Source organism: Colletotrichum gloeosporioides, assembly GCF_011800055.1.
Source record: "Colletotrichum gloeosporioides strain Lc1 chromosome Unknown consensus_93, whole genome shotgun sequence".
Taxonomy (NCBI): domain Eukaryota; kingdom Fungi; phylum Ascomycota; class Sordariomycetes; order Glomerellales; family Glomerellaceae; genus Colletotrichum; species Colletotrichum gloeosporioides.
In genome coordinates this window covers 118,141-133,668 of record NW_025544738.1, presented here as the reverse complement: position 1 = coordinate 133,668, position 15,528 = coordinate 118,141, and the positions used below count along the sequence as shown (strand labels likewise).

The following is a 15,528-nucleotide window of genomic DNA, read 5'->3' as shown; positions in this document are numbered from 1 at the left end:
CACTTCCAGTACCATTGGTGGTGTCTCTGCTTGCAAAGAGACAAAAGCCGTTCCTTAAATATAACTGAGACGAAAGTGCGAATACTTAATCAACCACCTTAACGTGTAAATCTCATCCGGCCAGCTTCAAGACTGGCGACTGCTACTTGTTGAATACAGTATAGACAGTCAATCATGGGCATAGGAAAGTACAAATTTCATGTGGCCGATATGAGAAGAGACACAGCCCAAAACAACATTCGCCACGGAAATGCCTCATAATTACCTCAATTATGTCATGAAAGATATCTTACGCCGCTCACTGGCCCCAAGAGATGCTGGTTGCAGGACTTGGTTCAAACTTCCAACATGATTCGATGTAGAAGTGAGAATCGCGGCGATCAGATCAATAATCATATCCTCTTTGATCAACGGGGGTACAATTATGTTGTGTCTAAGTGAGTATGAATGTCGCTACACACTACCACGTCCAACCGAACCCGAGCGAATAGCTTCAATTTCCCGTAAGCCGGGATCGGAAGAGGTACCCTGGTCCGACGCACATGCATGAGCAAGGACGCAACGACAAGAATGTCGGACAGAACAAGGATTCAGCCGCAGCAGAAATCAGGCTGCGCTGGCATTGCATAATTGAACAAGCAAAGGACCATTGGTAAGACACAAAAGTCCTTAGCTCGGCGCCACGCCTTTACCACTTTGGGGGCCAAACGGGCATCCCACCCCCTTGTCTAGCACCTGCAGGCTCGCGCTCGCGTGGCGCAGGATCCAATCGTTCAGCCCTAGCAGCGTCAACTCCTCACATGAGGCCGCCTAGACTGGCTTTTCTCTGCAGTCATCATCATGAAAAAGACATTGCCGCGGCTGCCTGATCTGGGCGGAGTAACTGTTATTGCTGAATGACGGGGCATCTTTTCAACTTCTCATCGTTCCTGATCGCGGAGTTGCTCATCAATGCTAACATCAACAGAGGCGCAAACGAAGCTGGAGAGGCGCAATCGCGAACCAGTTACCAGCGCATCGAGAGCTCATCATGATCATCCCGAGCTTGGAGTGCGTTTACCCTCCAAACCTGAATCTTGTGCCGCCAAGATGGCGGCCTTTGGTGAAGTAAGTAAGCTCTTGCGGGTTGAGTTGCGACGCTGACTTCGGATAGCATCATCTGCGTTCATGACATAGGAGGGTCGCCAAAGACAACATGGCATCATGATGAATCCGGCAAGATATGGATCTCGGATCCCGAATTCCTCGGCAACTTCGCAAACTCAGCGCGAGTATGGTCATACGGATACAACTCGGATCCCGCAGTCAACATGACGCCCTCCAGCATCGCGCTCCACGCCAACGAACTCCTCGCAACAATCATGGCCGGTTACACAGTGAATGGTGTACGTTTTGATTCGATATCAATGTATATTGAGCATTCTCAGCTGACGAGAGCTTTTCTAGGGAGGAGGACCAACAATCTTCATTGCACATGGTCTCGGCGGTGTCATCGTCAAGAAGGTAAGAAAGCAAGACGCGAAGTAACTCAAGCAACGTCATTGACACGAAGCAAGGCAGTAATATTATCCTTGAGTTGTCCGGAGTACTTCAACATCCGAGATTCCATCGCTGGCATTGTATTCCTGGACACGGTACATCACGGCACTGATTCTGAGGGCGTTTTGAAGGCAGTCAAAACTATCGCGGCACTCAGTCTCCAAAAGGGATCCTTGAAACCATCATGGGACGACACAAGGCAATATGCAGATGCCGTCCGCGAAGTCAACACCACCTTTCTTGACAGGCTGCCTTCGGAACTTGAGATGCTTAACTTCATCGCAGTCAGGCGAGTTGAGCTAACTGTTGACGGTTCTGAAACGCACAAAACCTTGGTGAGAGCTTCAAACGGAAGACCATGTTGAGTTTTCTAACACCAAGCAGGTAGTGCCGAAACGGCGCGCTGAGCTCGACTCATCTCAAAGCAAGACATTAACCATAGACTGCGACCACTTTCAACTCACAAGGTTCCCGTCCCCTGAGGATAGGATCTATCTTCAGCTGGCTGAGCAAGTTGGCGAGTTGATGACGAAGGCCTCGGCAGACACGTCTAGGAGGGTCTTCTTTCCGCCCGCGCCGCCGGTACTGCGAAGTTCTCCAGTTCCCAGACCGCCGTCACCGGATCCAGGTAGTTATCTTCTAAGACATGGATTTCTGATAGTTACTGATAGAAAGTAGACATCCCTGTCCGACCACGCCCCCCGCCAAGCCGAGCCATGGGGCTGCCCCCAGGCATAATACCTGCTGCACACGGTGGCAACGCTCACCAAGCATGGTTGAAGAAGAAAAACATCGGTTAGTTCTAATTCAACCTTGGAGTTGCGAACCGGTTCTGATGAAAATCTAGAGTACATGAAGGAACGCCGGGACAGGCTCATAGACAGGCTTGGCACTTGGGACGATGCTCATCTTGGACACGACATCAATCCGATGCCGGGCACATGCACATGGATAGAGACGCATCCATTCTTTCTTGAATGGTCCAAGTCCAACGCGACCGAATACTTTTATGTTTACGGAAGTGCTGGGTGTGGCAAGACATATCTCGCCAAGTCTGTTGCGAACCATCTCTCTCGAGATGCATCAAAGCCATGGGACCTGGTCTTCCCATTCTTTTGCAATGCAAGTTCAACAGGCAACAAAAAGCCACCCATCATGGAACACTTCATCCGAGAGATTCTTCGCGAACGGTCACAATGGTTCGAATTCTTGAGCAGCCAGTTCCTGTTCCCGGATGCCGACGGGAGGTTCAGCATGGCTGCGCTGTTTGGTATCCTCCGGGACATCATGTCTCACCTGCAGTTGAGCCAGGGTCCTGGAAAGTCGATTACAGTCTACTTGATAGTGGATGGGCTCCACGAATGCGACGTGGGTTTTGTCAAAGAGTTTCTGGCTCTAGTAGCTAGTCTTATCGACCACCCGGTCGCTCGTTCAACACCGCCTCCGCCTCCTCATACAGCACCCCCCGGACCGTTCAATCAATTCTTTCCCCGAGATACCGTCAGGTTCAAGTTCTTCACCACTTACACCCCGAACGAGGTCATGGCTATGGCTTCCGTGAGAGCCACTCGTATCAAGATGAAAGACCAGGACATCCGGAAGGACATTGCCACTTACGTGGACAAGAGGGTCGAGGACTTCAGTACCATCAAGTCAACGAAAGACCCGCCAACAGAAGTGGCAGATTCGATCAAAGAGCAAGCAGAGTCATTCTTTGTCTACGCCAATTGCTCCATGGAAGACGGATTCTCGACCGCAAGAGATGATGATGAGTACGGGTTCTCCATGAGCCGCCGGATCTTTCCATATCCGCAAAAGCTAGGAAAGTACTATGACTACAACCTGCTACCCTTGTTCCAGAACATTAGCAACGACAATTACGCCCTTTCAGCGCTGCACGTCATCCTAGGCACCATTGGACATATTCGTGGCAAGACCTTGCGTGACGCTCTCGCATGCCTTCACGATAATCCCCGTCTGAAGTTCATCGATATTCAGACAATCTTGATGCATCAATGCCCTCGGCTGATCAGAGTCAGCGACGAATTCGAGGCCTCCCCCTTACACCCCTCCCTTAGAATCCACTTCAATTCGTACATCAGCAAAGATGAACAACATGCCAACATGGCGTCGCTCTGTCTCAAGTATCTTTCGCAGCCCATGTTTGGAGGAGGTCTTTCCAGAGATGCTGAACGGGAATGTCCGTTTTACCATTACGCAGCAAGAAATTGGCGGACGCATTTCAAGCTCTCAGGGGACAAAACGGCAAAGCTGATACCCCTAGTGCACCGTTTTTTCAACTCATCATCATACGGAACTTGGAGTCGCCACATAGACGGAACAATATCATCGTCCCATGGTATTACTCCTCCTGTCGTGGCTCTTATCACTGCGAACGCCGCAAATATCGTTCACCTTGTTGTCGACTTGTACGTCATGGACGATCCAGAAACGTACCCTTGGCAAACCGGAGTATGGGGCTTCTTTTGGCGGCTCAAGCAAAATGCGTGGAGAGACTACCCTCGGCTTGCCATGTTCATTGACTCATTCAGAGAGAGACATGATGAGATGATAGTCGACGAAGCAGGTCTTTCTCCGTTGATGCATGCTGCAAAGGAGCCGGTGGGTCTGCCAGATATGGTTCGCCATTTCCTGCAGCGTCCCTTCGACATCAACCGAAGAGACTACGCCATAGGCGCCACCGCGTTGATGTTCTTTTGTAGATTCAACACCGATCCGGATCAAGATCTCATTTCAGAGATGATCGATGCGTTCAAGAGAGCAGGAGCAGATGTGAACATGTCTACTTACAGGGGAGAGACCCCTCTGTGGCTGGCATGCAGCAACGGAAACCCGATCCTGGTCGAGGAGCTCCTTCGAGTCGGGGCCAACCCCAACATCTCAGATATAGACGGGTCGACGCCCATACACCAGGCATTCAGCAAGCCAACGAAATATTCTTATCAGATCATCGACAAGCTTAGTCGAGCTGGGGCCGACCTGAATATCAAGTTTCCTGTCCCAGATAGACTGATACCAATGACAGCATCAATCGTCGACATGCATTTCGACATATTTTTACACCTATTAGACAACATCGACGATATCAACCAGAGAGATGAGGCGGGCTTTGCTGCCATACACTTGCTGGTGCAGCCGAAATACGCTGATTGGCTTCCTCATCTGCTTGAACGACGGGACTTGGACGTTGATCTTCTCACGGACTCTGAGTCCAGTAACGGTGCACCAGTTCGATTGACGGCTTTATCTTACGCGATTACCGAGCAGAACTTCCAGGCCGTCGAATTGCTTCTAAGGGCCGGATCAAATCCCGACCGTCATCCACAGGCAAGCGACAAGTCACCACTGTTTGTTGCCGTGGACTTCGTTGCGGGGAGAATGGAAGACATGTAAGGCATCGAATTCTTGAAGCGTGTGTATCAGACTGACAGTAGAGCAGCGGCGATAAAGACCCGAACGGAAACCTCGATATCGCAGAGCTGTTGATCTCTTATAACAGCTCCATCAACACTATCAATCCCAAGGCAAAACGTCATACAAGATCACCATTAATGCTAGCAGTCAAGAATCAGAACTACCCAATGGTTGAGCTTCTCCTGAAGCACGGTGCAGACCCCACCTTGGAAGAAGCTTACAATCTCCCTGGCGTTCTGGACGCAGCCGTATATGGGGGCAATGTGGGAATTCTCAAGTTGCTTCTGGAACATTCGTTGCCTCCAAGTATCAACTATGTACCAAAAGACTTCGACCACATCCTTATCGAGGCGGCGGAGAAGGATGTAGAGTTGGTGAAGCTACTCCTGGATCACGGTGCCGATACAAAGCGATTCTTAGCACCTGGTGACCCCAGAACCCCGCTACAGGCTGCAGTCCAGGAGGGAAATCTTGGTTTATGCAAGCTATATGTCGAACATGAGCCGGAGCTGGTGAACTACCAGGCTAATGAGGGCTTGGTGTGCGAAACGCCTCTGAACATTGCAGCCAGAGAAGGCCACCTGGAGATTGTTCAATGTCTCCTCGAAGCAGGGGCCAAACCCAACATTCAATCGTTCTACTATCAGGAGACACCGCTCTGGTCAGCATGTTCTCGAGGAAAGTTCGAGATTGCCAAGCTTCTCTATGAGAGAGCTCCTGAAACCATCAACATCCCTTCTTATGACGGCGAGACACCCCTCATGGGAGCATGCTCCTCCGGTGCCATTAAACTAGTTGCCTTTCTTCTTGACAGTGGAGCCGAACTTACGCCGAGATGCTCAAACTGCGGCTCCTGTGTCTGGAAAGCCTTGACGAATAATAGTGACGCACCAGCGTACAAGATGATCGAACTGCTGATTCAGCACGGTCTTGGCGTGGACGATGTCGTCAGCTCGGTCGGATTTACCGTGCTGGGGGAGGCCTGCAGGAGCGGGGATCTGCCGGCGGTGCGGTACTTGTTGGACTTGGGTGCTGATCCGGTGAAAGGACAACTCTGTCCGGGAAAAGAACCATCAGACAATTCTTGGAGGAGTGCCGCGCAAGTTGCCGTGGACAACCGTGAACCTGGGATCCTCGATGCCTTGCTCCAGCATCCCAAGGTCGCTGACTTCATTGCCAACGCCGATGTTTATGGGGAGACGGTACTGCATACGGACGACCCGCAAACGGAGGTACCGGTAATGATGACTATGATCCATAATACGTGTGAGAGGCTGAGAAGGGAGACCGGCATGGATCATTGGGAAAGGATGCTGCGTGCTGAAGATTTCGGGGGCCAGAAACCACTTGATACCGCACTGGGAGGGCACCACAAAACGCTGACTGACCAGGCTGTCGCCAACGCCGACGAATTCATCGCACAGTATGTCGCGCAATTAGTCACAGCCCAGCATAGGACGATTGACGACCACTTTTACATCATCAGAATGCTATCGCGGCTACTCCTCCTCCGAACTTGTTACGACGATGAAGCTGTAAGACTGATACAGGCGTACGTCGTGGATCCTTGGGTGAGGGAGAAGGACAACCGTGTCGAGGAAGCGGTGTTCTGCGAGTACTATTGCGATGAGTGCGGCAAAGATGCCGAGGAGGAGACGCTCTACTTCTGCCGGTTTTGTGTATGGACTACTGGACGGTGCTGCTTCACCGACTACAAAGGGATGCATGAACCGATTGAAGTCCCATTGGTCATGGAGAGGCGCATTGTGGATATCAATTCGGAGGAGTTCATCGGTGTGCTCAGAGTCCTTGAGCAAGACTTTGTCACCAACAAAGCCCCCCGCGTCGCGGAACCCGCCCAGAAGGAGCTATTTCAGGCGGATCCTGAGTCCGAAGACACGACGCTGTCCCTCGCCTTTCTGCATTCCTTGGGGTATCTTGAGTTCCGCCGTCGTGCATGGAGTCCTTACCTTCCCTTGACATCCAAGATATACAAGCGTATCGAGCCGTGGGAATCCTTCATGAGGCAGGAGAGGAAGGAATTTCAAGAGTGGGTCTACCGGACGGAAACCGCGCCATGGAGACTGAAGAACGAACTTGAATATTTCCTCGAATCAGGCAGGAAGACCGCTTACAAGGACGTTGGCACCACCATAGTCGAGGAGATAATGAGGGATGTGGGTGTACTATTTCACGAGCCAGGCCGCAGCAGAAGCCCGCGGATGCTGCGGCCGAATGAGAGGGGAGAGAGGGCCCCACGCATGCTTTCTGACGAAGAATCTGACTGATTTGATGGGATCCCAAGATGAATATTTGTTAGGAGGTTTGTTGGATTCATGAGACATGATGAAAGAAAAGGGGCAAATGGGTAGCATCAGAAAAGAAAAGGCCGGCTCGCGAGTTGAGATGATGAGCCGGAAAAGAGGTGATGAATCGGAAAAATACGCATAATTGTGGAAACCAAGAATATGTCTTACAGCAGGACTTTGCCAATTGATATCATTGTTACTCTTGTTTGATATCCTGGCTAACCTTCCATGCTTTCTTTGCATACTTGCTACATTGTCCCTCTCGCTATTCTCCGCCTGCACTCAAGTGGCATCATCGTTTCGACACAGACCGCCTGCTTAGCCATGTAGGAACTTCTCCAGAAACCATGAGTACTTCTCAAGTTGCTCTAAGTGAACAATATGAGCCCCATTGCTGATAGTAATCCATTTAGAATTGCGAATGTTCTTGACCAAAGGCTCAACCACTAAATAAGACGCCTCGTCAAACTCGCCATGGATAACCAGAGTAGGAACTTTGATCTCTCTGCACTTCTCACTCCAATCGTAACCTAATGCAAGCTGTTAGCTCATCTTATAGGAGGCTGCACGGAGAAGCAGGACTCACTCTTCAGGTTCCCGACGATAGTAATCTCACTTGGTCCATTCATGGTAGAATAGACCGTTGGGTCCTTCTCCAACTCATCGAAAGCATCCGCCAAGGCCTTTGGGAATGGCCAAATGCGACACATATGAACCTTGTAGTATTCCATCACGGCTGTCTGATACTCTTCCGATTCGTAGTCGCCATCCTTTTCCGCCTTCTCGATTGCCTGGCGGACACTTTTAGGCATCTCCTTTAGCCAATTTCGCTGTGCCGTTTCCCACAGCTTCATACTCGCGGGGCTGCTGGCCAATATCAGCTTCTCAATCCTCGGCGCCAGGACTGGTGATGCCGATTTCGTCGCGATGACAGCCGCAAGCATGCCGCCCCATGAGTGACCGTAGAGGTCAAATTTGTCGACGCCGAGGCGAGCCAGCAAATTCTCGAGCTCGGAGACAAAGAGCGATACAGTCCAGAAGGATTCGTCGCCCTGCTTTTCCGGGTAATGCGTCGATTTGCCGCAGCCGATTTGGTCATATAGAATCACGGGAGTCTTGGTTTGTTTGTGGTAATACGTGAATAGAGGGGCCAGGTAAACATGTGGAATCCCGGGACCGCCGTGAAGTGCGACAAGCGGCCTGCCAGCAGACAGGTCGCCGAAGATACGATAGGCAGTTTGAGGGTTCGAGTCCTCGGGAAATGAGGGATGACGAAAAGGAACTGATCCCTCGACCACCTTGATAAGAACCATCTTGTTTATAACGAAGTGTATTGCTGGTGATTTGCTCTCGTAAATAGTGAAAGGAGGTAAATGTTGATACTGCAAGAAGCGGGGATACGAAACGGGGCTTGAGCAGTGAATGATCAGCCGATCGTGCCAGTAAAATTTGTGCTGTATGTCGGAGGCATGCATGAAGCTTACGGTGGCGCATAAGCTCCTGCCGATCCGGGAGCGAGAGTTCATCAAATAATCCTAGGCTTACTGCGATTGGACAGCAACGAATAACAATGGGATAAGACTGGCCTCGACAAGGAAGGGTGTCATTGTCTTTGAGGTAATGTTAATTACTGTCGGAACCTGCGATCGAAAAGACTGGCTGTGTAATGGCATTATCGCCTGCCAACTTTAGCAGGCCAGGTTGATGCATTATTCTTTTTAGCGTTTCGTAATACTCAAAGAGACGCCGACATCAATTGCATGCTATGGCCAGACGATTTACTCATTGATTGCTTGTATAAATATCTAACGCGATCGACCAATGTGATTGGAGTGAGCTATTGAATCCTATGATTTAGAAGTTCAGCCGAGATTCCGCCTTCCTCTTCTGCCTTCGTACTGACGGCATCTGGGGCAAAGCCCGAGTTTCATTACTTCGCCTGGCACAGCTTTACTCAAAATCTGACCACAGGGGTGGCGCGGGCAGCATGTTCCAGGGCTGTGGTTACTTGTTCGACGCTCACTGCGCGTCGTGTAGCTGGTGCCGCAGCTGGTGCAGTCGACCGAGTGGATAACAAAATAACACATCTTCGAGGAGTGACTTTGCGGATGTTTCAAGATGCAAATAGAAATTGCCAGATAGAGATCCTGACTGGTTCTTTGGCGATCTTGCGCAGGGAAGTGTGGTTTCGAAATCTTTTGAAATGGAGGTCGATCGAAGGAAGCCAACAATAGGAACAATGATCCTTTATATCCTGAGGCCAGCCTCAAAGAGCTTAAGTGAATTGAGGCTTATAATCCGTTCAACATGTTGGCTGTCTTGGTGAAAGGGCCTGATGCAACTGCTTTGTTGTGATTCAGCGATTGCCAAGGCGTCAAAGCGAGTAGTTCTGAATACATCTCGAAGCGTCTTCATAGTCTCAGGACCAAGAGTGAACAAGATGACTAGAAATGTCGCGAGGAGCCCAGATGGGCTGTCAAGCCATATCCCATTTCTAGTTTCTCATTCCGTCTCATTGCGCAAAGTGTGTCTATCATCGAGCAGAAAACGAATTGAACAAACAACAACCTTTTTCGACACCAATATGTGTCATTTTATTTGGAAAGACAACCAGTGCCAGGCGTGCGGCCAGTTCTTTGATCGCAAACTTGTTTCCTGCAACCAGGCACAAACGTGCAAGCGTAAGGCTTGCGGCAGGGTCTACTTCCGAGAGAACGATGCCGATTTCAAATGTCAACAGTGTTTGGTAACGGAAGCACCTTGGAAGAGGGTGAAGCCATTGGAAAGTCAGAACAACGAAGAGTACTACAGCGATGATTCTGGGGACGAAGACTATGAGGAATCTGATGGCAGCCTTTCGGACAACGATGAAAGTACCGATGACGACGGCGACTACGAAGACAACAGAGGTAACAGGCCTTTGAAAAGAAGCTTTCAGGATGCAGGTTTCAAACTTCCTCAGAGGGAAATGCAGAAGAGAAAATGCCGAGGAGATAGGGTCAAAAGCCTGTTGCTCAACTAAATGTTGTTATAAACTCCCGCGCTTTTCAGACTATTGTTTTATGTTTGCGGATTGGTTCGATACAAAAGTTAGGCAAATAAATCAATATCTCAATCATACTCCAAGTTTCAAATGGCACATGTCTCATATCGCAAGAAATCATGTCATGGCTTCAACATTAGTTTGGCATCAACCTTACAAGTGGGCGTACCAACACAAAACAGTGAAAGCATAGAATATGTCAAAAGCAGAACTCTCTGATTTCAGGGTTCGTCCTGTGATTGGTGGCCAAAAAGCGCAGGGAGGTTTGTATGAGACACTTCCTTGTCAACAGCGTTCAAAGCAGTCCAATAAAAGCTCCTGCCGATCACAGCCACCAAGCACCAAGGCAGGATCACAAAGGCTAGCCAAGGCCACATGGCTTTGGTTAGGTTCAAGGAATTCAAACTTCAATTTTTGTTAGGGATGGGAATTTTGAACAGTAGCACGATCAGTCAAAGCCATCCATGAATGGAAACAGCCATTGTGACCGTTCCCTTGCTGAACCCCAAAGCAACCTGACGTCCACCAGTGGCCCCCATTGTCGCTCTTGTTCACAGCTGGTATGTAATCATCGGACAGCCCATTGTTGTGTTTTCTTTGTCGAACAACTCAAGCAGTCGCTTCCAGGGAAGTCTCCAGATATTTCGACAACACACCATGCAAACAATGCTCGCGACAGTCATAGTTATGCCAGCCAAAGACATAAATGTCACAACCGTCGCTCATCATGTCCCATGGTTGAGCAGCGATATGCCCAATAACAATCAGCTCGGCCAACCATCTTCATCCTCACATCAGTATTTTCAACTCAGACTTCTTCAAAAGCCACAATGGACGAACCCAAGAGCCCCGACGCCGGCGCCTGGACACTCGTCGTCCCCAAGCGCACCAAGAAATTTCTCGTCAAGCCCAAATCGTGCGAGGACACCAAGGAGAACGCTACGCAAAACACCGAGACTCCTGCATCAAAGGATCAAATCGTTGATCCCGCGTATGATGCGTCCGCCGAATATGATGCGGACTTCGAAGAGAGCGAAGCCGACAACGCCATGGTCGATATTCCAACTGAGAATCCCACGTCGGACCCCGAGGGCTTCATTGAGCAATGTGATGAGTACGCTGTCATTGAAGACAAGATGCTGGATCAGGCGGTGTATGACTTTGAAAAGCGAGAGAAGTCACTGAGTCGATTCGGAGGTCGGAAGCATGGAACTATCGCGGAAGCTCGCAGCATTCGCATGCAAAGCGTTCAGCGTATCTATCTGCGAGATGACAAAAAGGCTGCCTATTGAGAGAGGATGGGGAAAGTTGCACACTTCTCCAAGGACAAGGACCAGAGTGTTTGTTTAGGTCAAAGGTTGGATATCTTATGAGCTCATTTACATCCTAGCTGCTGTTGCTTCTGGCATGCTTAAACCATCGCAAAGAATTGCATCTATGGGCAAAGAATTTCTTCAACCCCGCAGACTGAGAGTTCACCTAGTCTCCGTCCCACTCATTCGCACATGTGATATCTGGCCTGCATAAGGGACTCCGTTGGAATTAAATTGATTCCAGTAAATACCTTGATCCAAGACTATGCTGATAGCAAGGCATAGTCTCCCACTCCATTCCTTTTTTCACATCCTCCGCTTCGGCTCTTGACACAGATCCAGGTTCCTAACCAAACTCGCCTTCAAAAATTCATCCAATCGACATAAGTGACATGCTTCAGTCTCAGGACTCTTACTTGGCATGCTTCTTTTGGTGGAGGGCCTTCACCTCTTCCGCAAGCCCTGGGATCGGCCCTTGAACAGGGGTGTTGGGAGCGACCTGGCTGATAGGAAGTGCCGCCACCTTCTTGCCAGCTGCCAGCCCAAATTCTTCCAGCCATGATGCATATTGTTCTGTTGACGACACATAGACAATCGGCCCTAAGCCCACCCAGGCATGTGCCGCAGCACACATGGGGCAGTGCTCCCCAGATGTGTAGACAGACGCCTTGGCTCTCTCCTCAGCGCTGAGGTTGAGTTGCGCCCATCGCGCCAAGGTAAACTCGGGATGAAGGGTTGCATCCGGCGTGCCGTCACCGTTCTCGCCGGTCTGTGTGCGGTTGCGGTCTTCGCGGATGATGGTTCCGTCAGCACCTACGAGGACGGAGCCGAATGGATCGTCGCCGGCATCCAGTGCTTCCTTAGCAAGTTCGACGCATCGCTTAAGAATTTTGTAGTCGGGAGACTGAGTCATGATGGGCTTTAAGGTTGAGTTGGTTTTGATCAGGACAGAGCGTTGTGGTAGCGAGTGAGTGAATGGTGGGGTAAACTCGTGATAAGATCGCAAGTCAGCATTGGGCATAAATGGATGACGTACCAAGAACGGATGAAAGTTATTGCTGGCCCACGAAAATATTTCTTCAGATATTCGTTTGGCTGGTGACTCATAACTTGAGGGGTTTTCTTGATCTTCAACCTCAATCCTGCGTCTCGAACAGCGCTCTGGTTTGAACGCGATGTTCGTGAGCTCTACACTAAGCAGGCGGCGTAGAGACTTTCCCAAGTCGCCTAGTACCAAACCTAGATTCTACGTGAGTCTCATTTCGCTGAAACTCAGTTTATCGCTTTCGGGCTTTTATTTTGATTTTGTTCTGGAGACTTCCAGGTAAATCTAGTAGACGCGATTTGAAAGTCGACCGGTACAAATTTCACATTTGTGTTTACGGAAGCATGTGTGCACATGTCTTTCAAACCGCATGCCGGACTATTTACAGAATTGACCTATGACCAACGAGCAAAGAGTATCACTAAATTAGTCTGGCGACGGCAGTATCAATGTTTCCCAAGCCTACTCATCCACTTCTCGGACTCCCATGGTGTCGCACGCTCAGAGCACTGACAGGGCATTGCATGTTTGTTCCCATATCGGAAGACGGCAGGTGTTGTGCGTCGCTTAGCAGGCTGCTTCACTATGCACAAAATCTGACGGTGACAGCGATGGATATATAAACCCTGCAACCTGAATCATGTCGGTGATATTGCCGGCAGGACCATGAGATGGGAGAAAACTGCATTACAAATGTCAGTTTTCTCTTGAGAGTGTACGTGGTTGAAACTGTGATGCGGTACTTACTGAGCATTCGTGGCGACGCCATCGCTAGCCAGAGATGACAACAGCTCGTGTACTGCTGCATGATCAAAAGTCTCCAGGAAGGCCAAGTTTCCATGGTCTGCGTCAAAGACAGCCGTAGTACTGTCGCTGGTAGGACACGCCGGAAAGACGAGAGCGTAGCCGTGATCTTCAGCATGTACGGTCGCATCCATATCGACGAGAGTCAACTGTATTTGGCTGTCCTTCAGAACGAGAGAGCCGCTTCGGCTTTTGCATGGGTTAGCCCAGTCTTCCTCGCTCAAATGGAAGTTGCATACCTGTAGGTTACGATTTGGTCTTGGGGCACAGTGGTGTAGTAGCTGGCTGCATGGTCAGGTACGATGAGCTTTGCGCCACTGGCGACGTAGTCCACAACACCAAAGGCGTGATCATGATGATGATGGGTGGGCTGGAGAACGTCAGTATCGAGCAGAGAATCTTGGCTTGTCCAGGAATACGAACCCAAACGTGAGTGATGTTTTTCCCGAGGCGAGCTTGAGCCCATTCAATGATGAGCTTGCTTTGGTGAGGAGGAGCATCCAGCACGATGACAGATCCGTCTTCAAGCTCCACTACGGCTTGTCGCATGGCCAAGGCCCCCTCGGGACTGATCACCCATAACCCGGGCAGATCATCAAAAGGCCTGGAGGCTGCCGACTCGATGATCTCAGGAGTTCCTGTGTATGCTCCCGGCCAAAGGAAGTTAGCGGATGTCTCGCCAATCTCAGAAAAGTCATATTGTGCGTCCCGCACGGGCACGCTAGCCTGAGGGATCGTCGCGTTCCCTGGTAACGTGAATAAGTTTTCAGAAATGGCAGGATTAACCAGAACCTGATCAGCACGATAATCCGCAATGAGGTGCTTTCCGTTGTAGATCGTTTTGAACCGCTGCGGGGCCTGGACGCCGTCAATTTCAACGTAGTCGTAGACAAGGAGATCGTGCGTTGAGGCACCGAAAAATGGGTGATCTTCGTAAGAACGAATGATGTATGGCAAACTGGTATTGGGCTCGAAGAGAACCGTTAGGTTAAGTAAATCATCGTGAACTTCACGATGTCAGCTAGATGGCCCGGACAGCAACGTCGAGGATGATTGGCAGGACTCACCACCGCTAAGTTCTACACCGGCTTCTGTGGCGCCTGAGCGATAGGTGAAGTTGTTGTTGGATAGAATCTGCTGATATTAGTGAGTGCTAGTGGGTGTCTCAAACTTGCCATACCGTTGAGAGCAACAATGGGTGCCACTTGTACGCCTCGTTGATCAGGTACGACGCAAGTAGACCTGATGCAAAGCTTAATTGTTAGTTTTGCCAAGGGATGAAAACGGCAAGAGAAGAAGAGTGAGGATGTTCATACCGTCGAGATATCCCTGGGGATCTCCAGTAGGATTGTAGAGGTCATAGCTTCCCCTAACGACAGCAGCAAAACCGGCCTCACTGCTATCAACGACCAAAGAGAAGTCCATCGGACTCAGGTTGGCTCTTCCAAAGGTCCATCCAGCTATTGGAACTTAGCAGAAGTCAACGGGGGGCTAGGTTTGAGCCTCTACGTACGGCCAAGAGAGGCAACCTTGTCGATGCGTTGCTTGACGTTGTTCCCATCAAAGGCAAATGTCACGTTTTGTCGGCCAGCAGTGACAGCTGCATTATCCACGCCAGTGAGAGAAATTCCCAGCATCAGGGTTCTGGCTCGAAGAATTCTATGCTTGGTCAACGAATGGCCAGCCATCACTGAAAGCACGCACCCAGCTTACGTTTCGCCATAGTACGACAAGCTGCTTATGGAATCAATGACATCCTGGCCACCAAGGGCTTCAATCCCTCGAGCAAGAAGTGCGGCAGGATCTTCGACGCTGTCATTTTGGCGGTGGTGCAGTCGATGACCAAAGGCAAAGCCGGAAAAGAGCAAGACAGTCAGACTGAGTTGAGAAACAAACATCTTGGCAGTCTCGAGGACAAGAGGCATGAGGGATGAGGCAATGGTTCGTCCAATATCTGATAACCTGACGAGCTTAAATACATGATATAGACCACCTAGCCCCTGAGTTCTTGGTTAGGAGTAAGTTGAAGACGGATTTCTA

General features: G+C 50.1%; 6 protein-coding genes across 6 annotated transcripts; 3 read left to right on the top strand and 3 right to left on the bottom strand.

Moving 5' to 3' along the window:
* Positions 1–1,089: 1,089 nt before the first annotated feature.
* On the top strand, positions 1,090–7,262 carry GCG54_00010750 (uncharacterized protein; the record flags this gene model as incomplete). Its single annotated transcript, XM_045410667.1, is given in 8 exon segments — positions 1,090–1,111; positions 1,177–1,385; positions 1,447–1,503; positions 1,557–1,874; positions 1,924–2,199; positions 2,211–2,334; positions 2,387–4,949; positions 5,000–7,262. The coding sequence occupies 8 exon segments, from the start codon at positions 1,090–1,092 to the stop codon at positions 7,260–7,262; spliced, it is 5,832 nt and encodes a 1,943-aa protein (XP_045257758.1).
* Positions 7,263–7,601: 339 nt separating this feature from the next.
* On the bottom strand, positions 7,602–8,596 carry GCG54_00010749 (Proline iminopeptidase; the record flags this gene model as incomplete). Its single annotated transcript, XM_045410666.1, has 2 exons — positions 7,602–7,813; positions 7,870–8,596. 2 exons carry the CDS (start codon positions 8,594–8,596, stop codon positions 7,602–7,604), a joined length of 939 nt encoding a protein of 312 aa, XP_045257757.1.
* A 1,271-nt stretch (positions 8,597–9,867) lies between these two features.
* On the top strand, positions 9,868–10,305 carry GCG54_00010748 (uncharacterized protein; the record flags this gene model as incomplete). Its single annotated transcript, XM_045410665.1, has 1 exon — positions 9,868–10,305. The coding sequence occupies one exon, from the start codon at positions 9,868–9,870 to the stop codon at positions 10,303–10,305; it is 438 nt and encodes a 145-aa protein (XP_045257756.1).
* An 851-nt stretch (positions 10,306–11,156) lies between these two features.
* Positions 11,157–11,618, top strand: GCG54_00010747 (uncharacterized protein; the record flags this gene model as incomplete). The annotated part of the gene is made up of 1 exon (XM_045410664.1): positions 11,157–11,618. The coding sequence occupies one exon, from the start codon at positions 11,157–11,159 to the stop codon at positions 11,616–11,618; it is 462 nt and encodes a 153-aa protein (XP_045257755.1).
* A 433-nt stretch (positions 11,619–12,051) lies between these two features.
* On the bottom strand, positions 12,052–12,552 carry GCG54_00010746 (uncharacterized protein; the record flags this gene model as incomplete). Its single annotated transcript, XM_045410663.1, has 1 exon — positions 12,052–12,552. The coding sequence occupies one exon, from the start codon at positions 12,550–12,552 to the stop codon at positions 12,052–12,054; it is 501 nt and encodes a 166-aa protein (XP_045257754.1).
* A 699-nt stretch (positions 12,553–13,251) lies between these two features.
* Positions 13,252–15,413, bottom strand: GCG54_00010745 (uncharacterized protein; the record flags this gene model as incomplete). The annotated part of the gene is made up of 9 exons (XM_045410662.1): positions 13,252–13,366; positions 13,432–13,677; positions 13,728–13,858; positions 13,912–14,495; positions 14,556–14,622; positions 14,669–14,730; positions 14,805–14,948; positions 15,002–15,147; positions 15,202–15,413. 9 exons carry the CDS (start codon positions 15,411–15,413, stop codon positions 13,252–13,254), a joined length of 1,707 nt encoding a protein of 568 aa, XP_045257753.1.
* Positions 15,414–15,528: the final 115 nt, after the last annotated feature.